This window comes from Dermacentor andersoni, chromosome 7 (genome assembly GCF_023375885.2).
Source record: "Dermacentor andersoni chromosome 7, qqDerAnde1_hic_scaffold, whole genome shotgun sequence".
NCBI classification, from domain to species: Eukaryota; Metazoa; Arthropoda; class Arachnida; order Ixodida; family Ixodidae; genus Dermacentor; species Dermacentor andersoni.
This window is the reverse complement of record NC_092820.1, coordinates 81,374,709-81,388,768: the sequence shown is the minus strand read 5'-3', so window position 1 is coordinate 81,388,768 and position 14,060 is coordinate 81,374,709. Positions and strand designations below refer to the sequence as shown.

General features: G+C 44.5%; 1 protein-coding gene across 1 annotated transcript in view; it reads left to right on the top strand.

The window, feature by feature from the left end:
* Window positions 1-14,060, top strand: part of Rat1 (5'-3' exoribonuclease 2 Rat1) — a 120,542-nt gene that overhangs the window by 61,860 nt on the left and 44,622 nt on the right. Inside the window, exons 24-30 of the mRNA XM_055072755.1 lie at window positions 1,504-1,587; window positions 1,917-2,020; window positions 2,774-2,853; window positions 5,840-5,896; window positions 6,022-6,090; window positions 8,348-8,476; window positions 10,886-10,971. Of these exons, the coding sequence (XP_054928730.1) occupies window positions 1,504-1,587; window positions 1,917-2,020; window positions 2,774-2,853; window positions 5,840-5,896; window positions 6,022-6,090; window positions 8,348-8,476; window positions 10,886-10,971 (609 nt within the window). The remainder of the gene's footprint in view (window positions 1-1,503; window positions 1,588-1,916; window positions 2,021-2,773; window positions 2,854-5,839; window positions 5,897-6,021; window positions 6,091-8,347; window positions 8,477-10,885; window positions 10,972-14,060) is intronic.

Genomic DNA, 14,060 nt, shown 5'->3' with positions numbered 1-14,060 from the left:
AGCATGCAGTGTGATGGAGCGAGCAGCAGTGAGAACCAAAACATTGCGATGTCCGACTCTCACATGACCGCCTTCTGCATTGGGACATCATGACACAGACACCTCCCAAAACAATTGAAATTGACTGTAGAAAAGCTATTATATTAATTTTGGGCATGCTGAAGCTTGCCAGTATTCTTTGTACAGTTTAGAGGTCTAGCACAATAACGCTTCGACTGGGGTTAGTTGGTGTGACATCGTTCTGTTTACTGCGCTGTACTGTTACACAAAGGATAAAAAAGAAAGTGACATGCATGTGTGCAATTGTGTGCAATTGTGTGCGCGTGTGGGTCAGTTAATTTTTTTGTCCAGTGAACAGAATGAGGCCTAGGACCTTCATTTCACGCAAGAAAAAAAAAAAAAGTCAGAAATACTTTGGTGCGAAAGCGTAAAATGTCTCATTGAGCGAAAAAGTCTGCATCTGTAGCAGTGAAACTGCACCTAAATTCCCATTGGCCGCAACACCACGGCACATGCACGCCTCAACAGAGCAGCGTGGACAAAAAGCAACGCATGCTGTCGCAGTAGCACGCCTGGTGTTGCGTGAATGAGAGAGGGCATCGCTGTGACCCAGATCACTCTCGCTCTCACTGTCAGAAGCCTGTGTTATCCGCACGTCCCTTGTCTGCGCAAGCTCTCGCCTGCATTCTGACTGCACCTCGGTAGAGCCAAGTCAAAACACGCGAAGCATCTCAACGCGCTCGCTTGCCTGTGAGGAGTTCGTAAGTCGAAGGACTGCTCAGCGTCGTTCAGTTGGACATTAATTCTTTTGCATTCACAACTCTTACAAAAGTACTTAAGTGTACTCCAACATTTTCTTTTATTTTCATTTTTCTTTTTCCATTCTTTTTTTTCACATCTGAATCTTTGCCAAAACACCCGAGTCTCCCTCCTTGTTTCATTTGGATATGATTTAGCCTGGTATCAGCTTGGCAGGGGCAGGCCTTGACCCACCCACTTTTATTCCTGCATGTGAATTTGTAATTTTTTTTTTTCTAAGAATGTTTCAGCTACTAGATGTGCTATGGTTGATCAGACTCTGAAATACCATATATATATATACCCGTGTAAGAAACACACTTCTTTTTCCCCAATGTACCGAAGCAAAGTTAGGGGGTGTGTTCATTATGCGGGGTAAATTTCATAGACACATTTTCGGAGCTTATTCCCCAACGTTAAGATGCAACCAAGGGTGGAAAAACGTTTTAGGACAGAAAAGAGCGTCACTTTCAACTAGTTTATTGAAAGCAGACAGGATCATATTTATAGGCGAAGCTAGTCAAGTGCGCACACACATTTGCGCACGATAATCAAACAAGTTTGCATCATTATCCAATAATACAGTGCAGAAACTGTAGTTCAGGGTTACATAATGCCACAGATGTATCGCTGACACAGATGTCATGTTTGATTGATGGATATCTGGATTACTGATTCTGTCTTTCCTTTTTCTTTTTCCAACAGGTGTGGCATTGCTGCCTTTTGTAGATGAGAAGCGACTGCTTGAGACAGTGCAGACTGTCTACCCTCACCTTACTGAAGATGAAAGTGAGTATTGGTCTGATGTAGGTGGGATTTTATTCACTTGAATCTGCGGCATTTTGATTTGAGGAGTAAGTACTCAAGTACCCTGTAAATAATGCAAGTGCTTTGTACAGAGTATTGGCAACTTATTACGGACGGTACACCCTTTGCTAATTTGCCAGTTCTGATGACAGCAGTGCCATGGCACTGCTCAAACCACAGCAACGTGCTTAAGCCAGAGCCAACTTGGTATAGAAATTTGGATATAGTAGTTCCTTTCTTTGGTCTTCTGTTGCACTTTTTGTGCACACTTCGGCATGGCGTAACTGTACTTCACGTCTTGTGCCACGCAGGGAAGCGCAACACACGAGGGGACGACGTCTTCTACGTGCGCAAGGGTCACCGCGGCTACAGCTATCTCCTGGGCCTCTACGAAGCTTGCAAGGACTACAACATGGTGAGGGAGTGCTTCCCATCAAAACTACAAGTTGTCATCCTGTAATCTTAAAAACTTCGTACTTTCAAAGTAATGTATATTTATTTATGTGTGCAATGAATTCGCTCGCCTTGGGAACACACCCCCCACACTTTGTCAGTCAAGAATGACTTTTTAAAATATGTTTTCCCCCGGAACACTGTAGCTGCCGAGCCAAAGTTTGGTGCTGTCAGATTTCGTCTGGGTCGTTAACTGGCGATGACAGTCGCACAAGTCGCTGAGTGCCATCTATCGAATGTGAAATATACTATCCTGTACACTGCAGCAAACTTACCCTACTCTTCAATGTGCATGCAAACACGCCGTTGAGTTTCAACCCAGGTTGTAGGAAGAATTTGTCAATTACATCAGCCTCACTGTGATCTGCTTGCCTCTTGATTATCTCGCATGATAGAGTGATTGCCCAGGAAAAGCTTTGACCCCAAGTTCAATCGTTCAACTAGGGCTGAAAGATTTTTTCCTCAACAGTGAAGCTTAATCAGAAAACTGTACAGGTTTCATGATATGCTTCATGCTGCTGTCAGGTTGATAACCATTTTTCCCTTTTATGGAACTTCCTCGATCTTGTGCATTTCTGCAGACTGATTTGCAATTGAAAAGCAGCTGAAAAAGTTAGGTACGTAGTGTTGCATATGAACTAGCTCAACTTCAGATGCTGTTGCATTGTTGTTTCGCCTTGTGTAAATATGTAACACAAGCAACAATGTGCCTCAGGAGTTTGACCTGGAGCCCAAGTACTTTGGTGGAGTTGGCGGGAAAATTCTGCTGAGCCACATTGCAGTCGGACCTGGAGAGTGAGTAGCATTCTTTTCCAAGCGTTATTTGGCTCCTAGTGCTCATGTTGATCATTGCCAAATCTTGTTCAATATACATTCAATGTTCGTTATAATGACATGTGATAATCCAGCGAGAAAAGTTTGTTGTATCTAGGGCTGTGTGAATACTTGAATATTTGATTTCGAATCGAATAGGTGAATGTTCAAATCATTCGATTCGTGAATTGAATATCTAATATTTGATTTCACGAATAATCAATGTGTCAAATATCGGTACCTTCAGTGAATGACCCGACCGTGGTTGGTGCCTTGAAGTCCACAGCGTTTTCACGGCGCGTTACTTCTGTCGGTACATGATTCATCCAGGTCAACAGTACCGATCAAAACTATTAATGTGATGTGGAGTACTGAGGGTAATACAGCAGTGGGGCATATGGAAAGCATGAGAGCACATGCAAAGATTGGTCTGATTAGCCACCAGAAGAAACCCTGATTACTTCAAATACATGAATTCAGTGTTCACACACAGATTCGTGCATTTGGGAGCTCTCTACCCACATGCAAGAACACAGACGAACTTGGTACGCATGCTCACAGCAGTTGCTGGCCGGTTGATTGCGGACCCCAATGCCGCTTCAGTGGCTGTCAATCTGACTCGTAGCATGATTTCACGACCGATCACTGATGAGCCACCCATAGGAACATATGGATTACAAAGGCAGATTACAAGGAGGATTACAAAGGCAGAGTAGGCGCCATTGCTAACAGCAGTGAATTGGTTCAATGGAAAACATGGCACTGAACAGAAAGACGCTTGGCAGCGAACGTCGAAGTACCTAGGCCTATCGTTGCCGTCCGTGGTGGTGGCTATGGCTGCCAGCGGACCTGCGTGCGAGAGCTCCGGTTAGAGAAGGCGAGATAATAAAAAATGGTGGCAATGGTGGACACGATTAATGCCGTTTCAGACCTGACCTGCAGTCATAGTAAAAAGTCCAAAAAATTGGATGGTGAAGGTTTTCTTTTGCGACCGAAATTTCATACGTTCTTATACACTGACTCTGTGGGTACATGGTGGTGCCGCGAAGGCGTCCGAATTATGGGGCATGTCCGGAAAATCGGTCGTTTACTGTACTTTCTAAGCAATAGAAGATTGCCATTGTAAGCACAGTATGGCCCGCTAGTAAACTGAAAAGCCCATTGGTATTCAGCACAACTTCGCTGTTTCATCAGCTTCAGAGAGAAAGAAGCGCTTAACTCTGACAGAAATTCCGTTTATAAAAAAAAAATATTTTATAGACCATCGTATACGAACTGAGTTGTTATCATTGCTGGCATACTAATTCGGGGTTTCCATTAATAAGAGTAAGAGCATACTATGCACCTGTATTCATAGGTACCTATGTTACTAATAACTAGCAAGATTTTTGTTAAGTAATGTAATTAGCCTCCTGAGCATGTGCAGCACTGTGTTTCTTGCACCAAATTTGGAAGCAAATATGTTTATGTTAAATTTTGTGATATTCTATGTTCTGTTTAATATTTCATTATTGATTCTATTTCAATCTGAAATCTACTATTCAGTATGTGCACATCCCTAGTTATATTCAAAGTCCATTTTATCCAAAATTAGTGTCGCGGTATGTTGTGAAATGGTGAAACTTCTCAGATACTGCTGTCTAAACCGTAAGCAATTGCAAAAGCAATAACGACATCGAAATTAGAATAAATAACTCCTAGATAAATGGATTTATGCAGTAATCATACAACTATGTATGCGGCATAGCGTCTTCCTGTCTGCCGTTTTCCGGACACTGATTGCTGGCAGCAGGCAGGTTCCCCATTTTATAGCACATATGCACCTGTACAAAGGCAAGATTATTATTAGATTATTATTAGATTATTATTACTGGCAAGATAGCCAGTAACAGAAGAAATTGGCAGACATCGCCAATTTTCTTTAGTGCGACCTCATTTATTGCGACAGCAGCAGCTTGTCACAACAGTCATTATCATCTTCTCATGCACTTCGTTTGTTGTGTACACAATTATGTCTCCATCTGCTACAATACTGCCTTCTCTTGTCTCAGAAATACATGCAGAGGTGCCGCCACTGTCGGAGCCGTATGGCACAGATACTTGCACAAATTACCACCCTTGTAAACTGCGCTAAAGCACAAGAGTTGGTGCATGAGCCCGAGTTTGGTACCTAGTGGGGACGATAGCGGGCAATTTTAAAGCGAACCTTTCTTAATGGACCTTCCCAGACTTTGTAATTGTGGCTCCCGTGCACTTCTATCTCACTGGATAGTTCACACATAGAAAATAAAAATAATTTTGTATCCACTGGTAGGATTGAACCTGTCTCCCAACTCAACGACCCAGTGCACTATTGCACTGTATTGCCTTTTTGGCCCTGAGAGTACTAAGAAAATAAATAAGTAGGCCGCAATCATGCGCACACTTCCCTCGTGCCAGTGCCAAACAGCTCTCCGAGATAATGGGTGCATGCGCCATGTCGCATAGCTTGCTAGCGCGAGAGAACCGCTTTGCATAGATTACAACATGTGTATTGGATTTGCCTAATTTTTTGTTCACCATAGGGCAAGCTAGGGTGTCATGTTGACAACAGGATAATGAGAGCGATGGCAGCAGCATGATAATGATGGCATAGCGGCAGCGCTGTAGCGCCAAAGGTGGGACAGGCCCAGTATATGCAGCTTTAAGTATTTAGCTGCTGTCATAGTAGAAAGAGCACAAGGACAAATATTTTGTTGCTGCTCTTCAGAGCTTAGTCTCCTGAAAGCAAACACATTTGCAGGACCCCTTTAGTATTCATCATAGAGGGAGCCTATTGTACAGAATTTTTGCCGGACGCACAAATAGGAATGGTGGTAATTAATGTGAACGCTCATAAACGGATGTATACTTTCTTCAACTGTATTAATCGGTAAAATAGAAGTCTCTTGCCTGGGTGAAATGACTGTGATCCTGCTGTGTTTTTCAGTGATGTGCGGTCAGTCATCCCAGGCTTGGATGATATCCCTGGCAACATGGTCGTTTGGTAGGTTTCTCTCCTATACCGATTTATGCTTCGTAAAGTTCTTTCTCTGATATGTGCGTTTCTCCTTTTAAAACTCACTTGTCCTCTCTCGCTCTTTCTTTTTCTTTTTTTTTTGCATCACACAGCGTCCGCTTCAGGGATCCCAAGTACGCTGACGACTTTGTGTTCCCAGCCAAGCGCCTTCCTGGAGCAACGTAAGTGGCCACCACTTCTGCTTTTTCCCCCGATTGCATTTGGGTGATTGAAGACAACTGGCAGCTTTGCAAGCCTCCTAAAAGTGGCATTAAACATAGTTTCTCACAGTTACCTTCAGGGAGAATTGGCACTGTGATGCTGTTGTATGCATGAAATATTATCTAAGAGCACCTTTTATTAACACGTAAGAGCTCATGCTCGATTGTGCAGTTATATCAAACCAAACTGAACCATCCTAGTCAGCTGCTAAATTTGAAGGTGAGATGAGAACATCTACACTGTGGGTCGGTTTCTTTCATCTGTTGTTCTTTTCTTCGCTTACTTCTTTGGCTGTTTGCGAGTAAACATTAATACAAGATGCATTGCGGGGGAACCGATACTTTTTATAAAGACCTCATTCCAAGAAAGGTTTACATGTGAGCTCTCACTATGTTTCAGGCCGAGCCACACTTGCGACAAGCCAAACTGCTCATATATTGACGCTCTCATAAAGCTTGCAAAACATGGGTGCCAGATTTGGCTCTAGGGGACATTTTGAGAATCTTTGTGGCATTAAATGCAAACATTGAGTCAATCTAGACTGATAAATTGCCCTTTCACAAAACATCAGTGTGTTTATTTTGGGCCGGGAAGCGACTTAGTATCAGCAACTGAAAACATTCCGCAGTCCTGCAACCTAAATGACCCATAGCATGCCGCAAGCAAAATCAAAAGGCTAGTTTTCTTTTTTTTTTTTTTTTTTAAGGCGGAAGTCTTGAGTGGCTCATGCCTCCCAATGGTCTAAAAATGCGGCATGCAGTACAAAACATCATGCGAGCTCACCTCGCGCAGACGCACGCTTGTGCCACTGCTCTCGCATTTGTTGTTGTTGTCTACCACAGCTGGCTCCGATGCCACTCATCATGCCAAAGGAAAAGGCAGAGTTAATTAAGACAGAGTTAATTCAGGCACTCGAACCCCTGACTTTTGGTAGGAGTTGAGCCCTCATGCTTATGTGGAAGTTGAACCCACAACGTTTAGTGTTAAGGCGAAGTTAATTAATGGTCTGGTAATTGCTATAGAGTGAATTAAGGCAATCGAACCCGCGACCTTTGGCAGAAGAAAACAAACAACGCATTCGAATGAGAATGTCAAATAATTTAATGAATGTCTCTTCAGTGCACAGGCTTTCACCTTCACCCTCTTTGGCATACGCTAAAGTGACTGTCAAGTTTCTTCCTCTTCCTTCTTTTTTTTTTTTCTTGTTCTTTCTTTACTGACAAGCACATGGAAGCCAACTGATAAAGAATGAAAGCATAGAGGAAATCGGCTCCATTCACACCCATAGAGGCTGAGGGTCTCTACATAAGTGGCGCTGGCTGACGCTACCAGAGCCTCATCAATGCAAATACAAAGATATTAAGTAAGGGGGACAGGGGCACAGCCACCGCTGCACCTCAACTGGTGGGACATTACATGCTTCATGCGGAAGTTGCAGGTTTGACTCCCATTGGCCACAAGTTGTCTTTTCTTCCACTTTCATTTCCTTTTTCCCCATCATTTCCACATTTCAAGTAAAAAACACAGTTCATTTCTCCTATGCCTTCTTTGGCTTCGTTCTCTGTTGACTCAGTATGGTCCTCAGAGGCCACACTCAGTCAGGCACTGTTGCCTGTTTTGAGTCTGATATCTGCACAGAGAGGGCACCACTCTCCTTAAGGAGCACCTGCAACATGTTAAGGAAGCAGCACCAGTGAGTTCATTGGTTGGAAAGTTCAACAATGTTAACCGCATTTTGCTTTCATGTTAGAATGCAACGTAATTAACTTGTTTTATTATCAGTGGCCAGCTCTGATTTACCAATTACATACGGAAGATGCATCCTCAAAGTGTGAGTTGAAATGCATTGCTGTGCCAGTTAACATTTTGCCAGACTTGCATGACTTTTCTTTAGTGTAGACTAAAGAAACTTATTCAGCTGCATATCAATGTGAAAATAGGCACTGTATGTGGAAAGCCTATTCAATTTGTTAGAGCCAGCGCAGCTTCCTTAGAAAGTGAAGTGGTGTAGTTGCTGGTTAATTCATTCCCACCTACTGCAATAGCCTAACTTGACCTTAACACTTGTACACAGGGTCATATATATTGAGCCTCCTCCGAAGAACGGAGGGCGTAGAACGCAAGTAATAAGCTCTCTGCTCTTCTTTCATAGCCCAGTGGGAGCCCTTTTTGACTGAGTATCGTGTTTGTGCATCCTTTTTATTTCAAAAAAAACAGAGAACCACAGCGTGTGCTTAAACCAGGGGACCTCTCTCAAGAGGAAAGCCGCAACTGGCGTCCACAAATTGGCATGGCTCCAAGGCGACACATAGCATCTCTGGGCAACTCTGGACACCGCATGATTGGGTGAGTTGGGGATTGTGGGCATGTTAAAGTGCTTAATAGGGAGCTTTAGTTTTTGCAGATCCAAAGTTGGGTACTGCTGGGCCTACAAAAGAATACAAAAAGGTATTCAAAGAGCGCAAACAGGGTGTGGGGCTTTGGGTGTGCAAAGATGCTAGGGTGCACTATTTTAAAACTCCCCATGGAGGTGTTTTTTTTTTTTTTACTACTACTGACGAGTGTAGTCATCACTGGAATTTGTGCCAGTTTAGTTACGATGACAAGTATAGTGGTCATGGTGCCATGTCTCTGGAAATCTGTGGGAATTTCAGCACACTTTTCATCATTTCCTTTAGTACGGAAAGGATTAAAGAGTGTCTGACCAGTTTTGCGCATTGCAAACAGATTAGCACGGTATGGAGATCATAAGCTCACGATTGTGTCTATGAACTATCTCACTGTTGTACGTTGCAAATTAGCAGCAACTGCAATCTCAAAAGCTTGCATGTCCTTCTTGCGGGAGCCATAATCCTCACCACCATGATAACATCACATGCATGGTGCTGGCACCACACAAATAGCCTACAACAGCACAGAACTGGGGTGGCATTTTTAAGTGAATATGACACATGGCGCATCACATCGTGATTCTAGTGCATCACATTCATATAAATTGGGGTGATGCACTCAGAAGAGGGCAGTTCAAGATGAGGAGGGTAGTTCAAGAGGGGGAGGGTAGTTCAAGATGGGGTAAGCCATATTGTGCGGTGCATATAAACACTGGCATACCACATAGAAGGAGAGCGGCAGCTTGGCTGTGTGTTGCCTGCCATAATGCAAATCGCTGGAAACAGGCTCCAACTTGTTTCGTACAAAGAGGAATGTGCCAAATGTCAGCGCTGTCACATAGTAATTACTGAGATGCAAGGAAAAATGCGGCGCACTGCTGTCGCATTCATGTAAACGCGGCTTGGTGGGTTCCCGTGTGATGCTAAGTTCGCAAAACTGTTTTTGGAAATGAACCACGCAGCAAGGAAAGTTTGGAGAAAATGAAAACGGAGGGTGGACCCTCCACTCCCATATGGAAGAAGCAAGAGAGGACTGTTGCTTTCGGACCCAGGTCACGATAACTAAAGAGAGCCTTTGTGAGTGAGAGGGTAGCTTAGCTTCTCGCATTGTGTCCATTGTGGTCCCTCAAAATTTTATGTCTATTTAGGCTGCTATTACAGCCTATAGTGCATGGCCGAAATTCCCGGCAGGGTGTGGTGAGAGGCCCTTTAAGGCAACAGAGCTCTAGCACCCATGTAGTCAGCTACAAGAGATGAATTCAGCCATAAGGCACTACTGGAATCGGACAGTAGTCCAATTCGTCCAATTTCAGTACCTGCAGAGGCAGTTGCCACTGAACCGTATTTGTGAAAATTGTGGTCTGATTGACTGATGTAAGCGAACCCTGGATGCTAGCTTAGTTGCTATGGAGTTGCACTACTGAGCTCGAGGTTGCAAGTTTGGTCCCAGCCCTGGCGGCTGCATTTTGATAGGCGAGAAACGAAAAAAGGCTCGTGTGGTACATAGATTCAGGTGCACTTAAAAGAACCTCAGGTGGGCAAAATCAATACTGAATTGCTCAGAATGGCATGTTTCATAATGAGATTGTGGTTTTGCCACATAAAACCCTGTAACTTACTACTGATGCAGCTGAAGTGGCATAGCACATCGCCAACGTTGGCTCTCCCCCATGCTGGCAGTTGCTTAAATGGCTGTTTTTGCATTAAGCTTATGAAACGTCTCTGTTCCTCTGTCTCTGGTATGGGACAACGCAGGGAAGAAATTTTGCTTGTGGAAGTTAGATGGAGCAAGTAGAAAGAATGCCTATAGCGACAATAAAGCTGCCTCCTGAAATCATGGGTTTGTGACTCTTCAGATATTTCTATCTCTGCTACTAGTAAATCAGTTCGAAAAAAGTTTCTGTTAGAACACTCCCTAAAGGGCTCATAACTGCCAGCATGTAATCGAAATTTGCTATGGGGCCTGGTGCGGGGCCTTTTAGGGGAGTTTCATAGCCGTTTTCTTGGGGCGAAAGCTAGCCTGTGGCACGCCAACCTTTGGCGGAAGCAACGACTAGCCGGAGATCAGCGAGGAGGTCTGTTAGTTGGCTGTAGGTCAGCTAGGAGCTTTTACAGTTACGGCAGGGAGAGCTGACAGTGGTGTAATGCAACACAGCCTGTGATGTAGCTGTCACTAACAGCAGCCTGCAAACAGATCCCTTGTACTTAAGGGTGTGAGAACTCTCTTATACAGCTTCACTGTCTGTCGTGTATCAGTTGGAACACTTTAGCTTAGATTTGTGAAGGATTTTTTTATCTGGTGTACGTATTGTTTACGTGTTCTGTACAGAGATGTAAACCTTAAGTGACTTCCCTTGCTGTGCAGGCATGCAGTGGCGTCTATGGGCCCTTACAGTCAAGTAGCGCCACCTGCATATCACGACCGAAATGACAGGCAGTCTTGGGGACAGGGTAAGTGCCTTCGCCATTTTCTTTTCCCACCCTTCTCGTTTGCAGGTGTCAGCTTGTGACTTCTCTCTCTCTGACAACTTACAGCTGCCTGCTTTCTTTGTGTGCAAAATATACGACGGTTCTCCAGAGGTGGCGGCTATCTCCAAAATTTTTCGCCGAAAATTAAAACATTTGCGCGTCTAGCAACATGTGGTGGCCTTTGTTTAGTTATCTCCGTTCAAAGGTCGCTGTGACTCGGGTAAGTTTTTCGGTTAGGCATGACTCGGAATCGGGAACATTTTTGGAAACCTGCTCTATATGACCAGGCACCTTTGCATACCTGCTAACCCTCCCGATTCGCCAGGGAGACTCCCGATTTTTTACTGAACTTTCCGATTGTACGATCACTGTCTTATATCTCCTGAAAAGGGGTCTCTGTTGGTGCAATAATGGTCTTTGCGAAACCGGCACCGTGGAATCTGCAGCCACATCATAATCGTCAGCATCACCAACAATGGCTGCACTAGCACCATCGGTATCATCGACTAAGCAGCCGACTATGGTGCCTAGTAAGCCGACCAAAGCCAGAACCAATGTAGCTCTTGCATTTTATGCATGCCTTCCTCCATGGTGCATTGTTGCTGCTGCTTGTGTGTATGATTAGTGTTGGCTAGGCCATGTGTGTGCGGTGCACCGTGTAAAGTTAGAATCCTCATGTGCTTGATGCCATGGCGCTATCAAAGCCCAAGAAAAGGCATTTGCAGAAGCTTTTGCGATATTATACTTCTGAATTTTCGTGATTTTTGACATCAAGAAAAGGAGAACATTTTGCATTTTGTACAATGTGTGGATGCGACGTCAGCATGTCTCACGGTGGCAAAGGCGACTTGAAACAGCGTGTTTCCACGACGAAGCATCAAAGCTATGTTCGCACTGCTGAGCAGCAAGACAACATAGTGAACTTTCTCCGGAACAACTGCGACGACAGTGTCATACGTGTGGAGTGCCTGTTTATGGGATTCCTCGTCGAACACAACCTACCCCTTAGTGTCAGCAGTGTTGGGCCTCTTCTACGGAAAATGTTTCCGAAGTGCGACGAGGTGAAACGTTATGGATGTGGACGCAACTCTGCAGAATGCGGAGCTGGCCAACACAAAATTTATTTCACAGGCATCGCTCTCGAGTCTTCGTTTCTTGCTCTCGAAGCTGAGTTTGCCACACTACAGGCGTACAGTCTTCTAGAAGGCATTCTGAATGAAGAAAGGTGGGATGTGCAGGGGTCTATAGTTGGAAAAATGAAAAACACTTATGGAAAACATGTTTCACTGAGTTGCTAAGGTGATGGTGGATTTACTCGTGATACTGCATAGCTATGCAGAGTGTGAGAGTATTTTTAGCACAGTGCGAGAAACTAGGACTGAATTCTGCTCATCGATATGGAACAAACACAACCCTCCAACACCTGCTGCTAGTGAAGGGCCTTCTGTCTGGACCATGTTTTGAGCAGAGCCACTCCGACAAATTTTGGAAAGTCAGCAAAGTCTGCTGCTACTGCAAGGTCCCTGCAAAAGGAGAACACTTCCTGAAAGTTCGAACGAACCCCCCCCCCCCCCCCCCCCCCACCCCGCCACCACCGCCACCACCACCTGGTCCCACCAGAAGTCGAAACAGTAAATGCAACACCCCCCGCCCCCCTCCTTGTTGGCACGAATAAAAAGTCTCCTGATTTTTGATCTCGCCAGGTTGGCAGGTATGCCTTGGGTGGCAGTGTTCACAGGTAAGTCACTGTGCAGGTCCAGGTGGTTAGTGTTCATTGTCATATGCATATTGGGCAAGCCCCGCTGTAGACCATTTTATCCAGTGCACTGTCATATTGAGTATGCAGTGACGCCATTTGGGAGTTGTTTGATTACACCGCCATGCTGGCTTGGGCTCAGTGTTTTATGCAAGCTACACACTCGGCAGCAGTTGCTGGTAGCTGTTTTCGGGCTGGCATGCTCTGCTTACGTGTGACGTGATGACATCTATGCTAGAAAAGATTCTGTGAGACGTTCTCAAGTTATTGAACTCAACATGGCTGGAATTTCTGCTGCTGGTGAGGTGGCCAGTGCACTTAGTGCGAGACGTGCATGCATGTTCTAACCTATAATCGACCTTGGAGCATGGTTGCATAGTATTTGTAGGCATTTGTTTCACAAATGTGTGTGCTCTTATTGGAACATTCGCCCCTGTAGTTCACCTAGGCTGTAGTTTAGCAGCAATGAGTAATTCAAGAAACATACAAGACTGTAACAGTTGGGGGCTGTTCTGCTGTTTACTTCGACAAGTGGTTGAACGGTTATTTCCAGATACATTGTGCGACTTGTTTCTATGTTAGATGCAGTTTTTGCACTTGAATAAAATAGTTTGGATTGATAACATCATGCTGTACAAGCCACAGGGCGAGGAAAACAGATTTTTATGCTCAGTTTTGTTCAGCTCGTCCTCTCCGATGCACCCGTCCCTTCTATAGAAATAGCGTTCCTCACAAAAGCTCATCACTATATTTTTTTTTATGCTATGCCCGTTTGACATTACTGCTTTGCAGGGCAAAAAGGTAGGCGCTAAAGCATAAAGCCTATGCATCATGTGGTTTTACCAGCCGCTGTGATCACCGTGCTTGAGCCACACCATTGGCTTCATAGGCGGCCCAACTCGACACAGCATAGAACCGCATTTACTCGCATAATGGTCGCACTCGCGTAATGATCGCACCCCTGAATTTTGTCGTCAAAATTCGATTTTTTTTATTTCCCGTGTAATGATCGCACCCTGAACTTGCCGCAGCGATATGTCGTGTGCCAAGTCTAGCTAGTAATGATCGCGCTTACCACCTGTCGAATGCTACGCGAACGACTCGTCTGCACGTACCAAACGTTCTTAAAGTAGATGCCTCATTTCATTACTTTCATCACTTTCTGCACTTCCATGGCAAAAAGACGTACAACCAAACTTGCCTTTATTATGGGTAGGCTTTATAATGGTTGTGGTCAACAAAAACAAAAAAGGCAGCTTTCGATTCCTCTCGTCTGCACTTGTGGGCACGCGACAACTCGCGCGCGGCAATGATA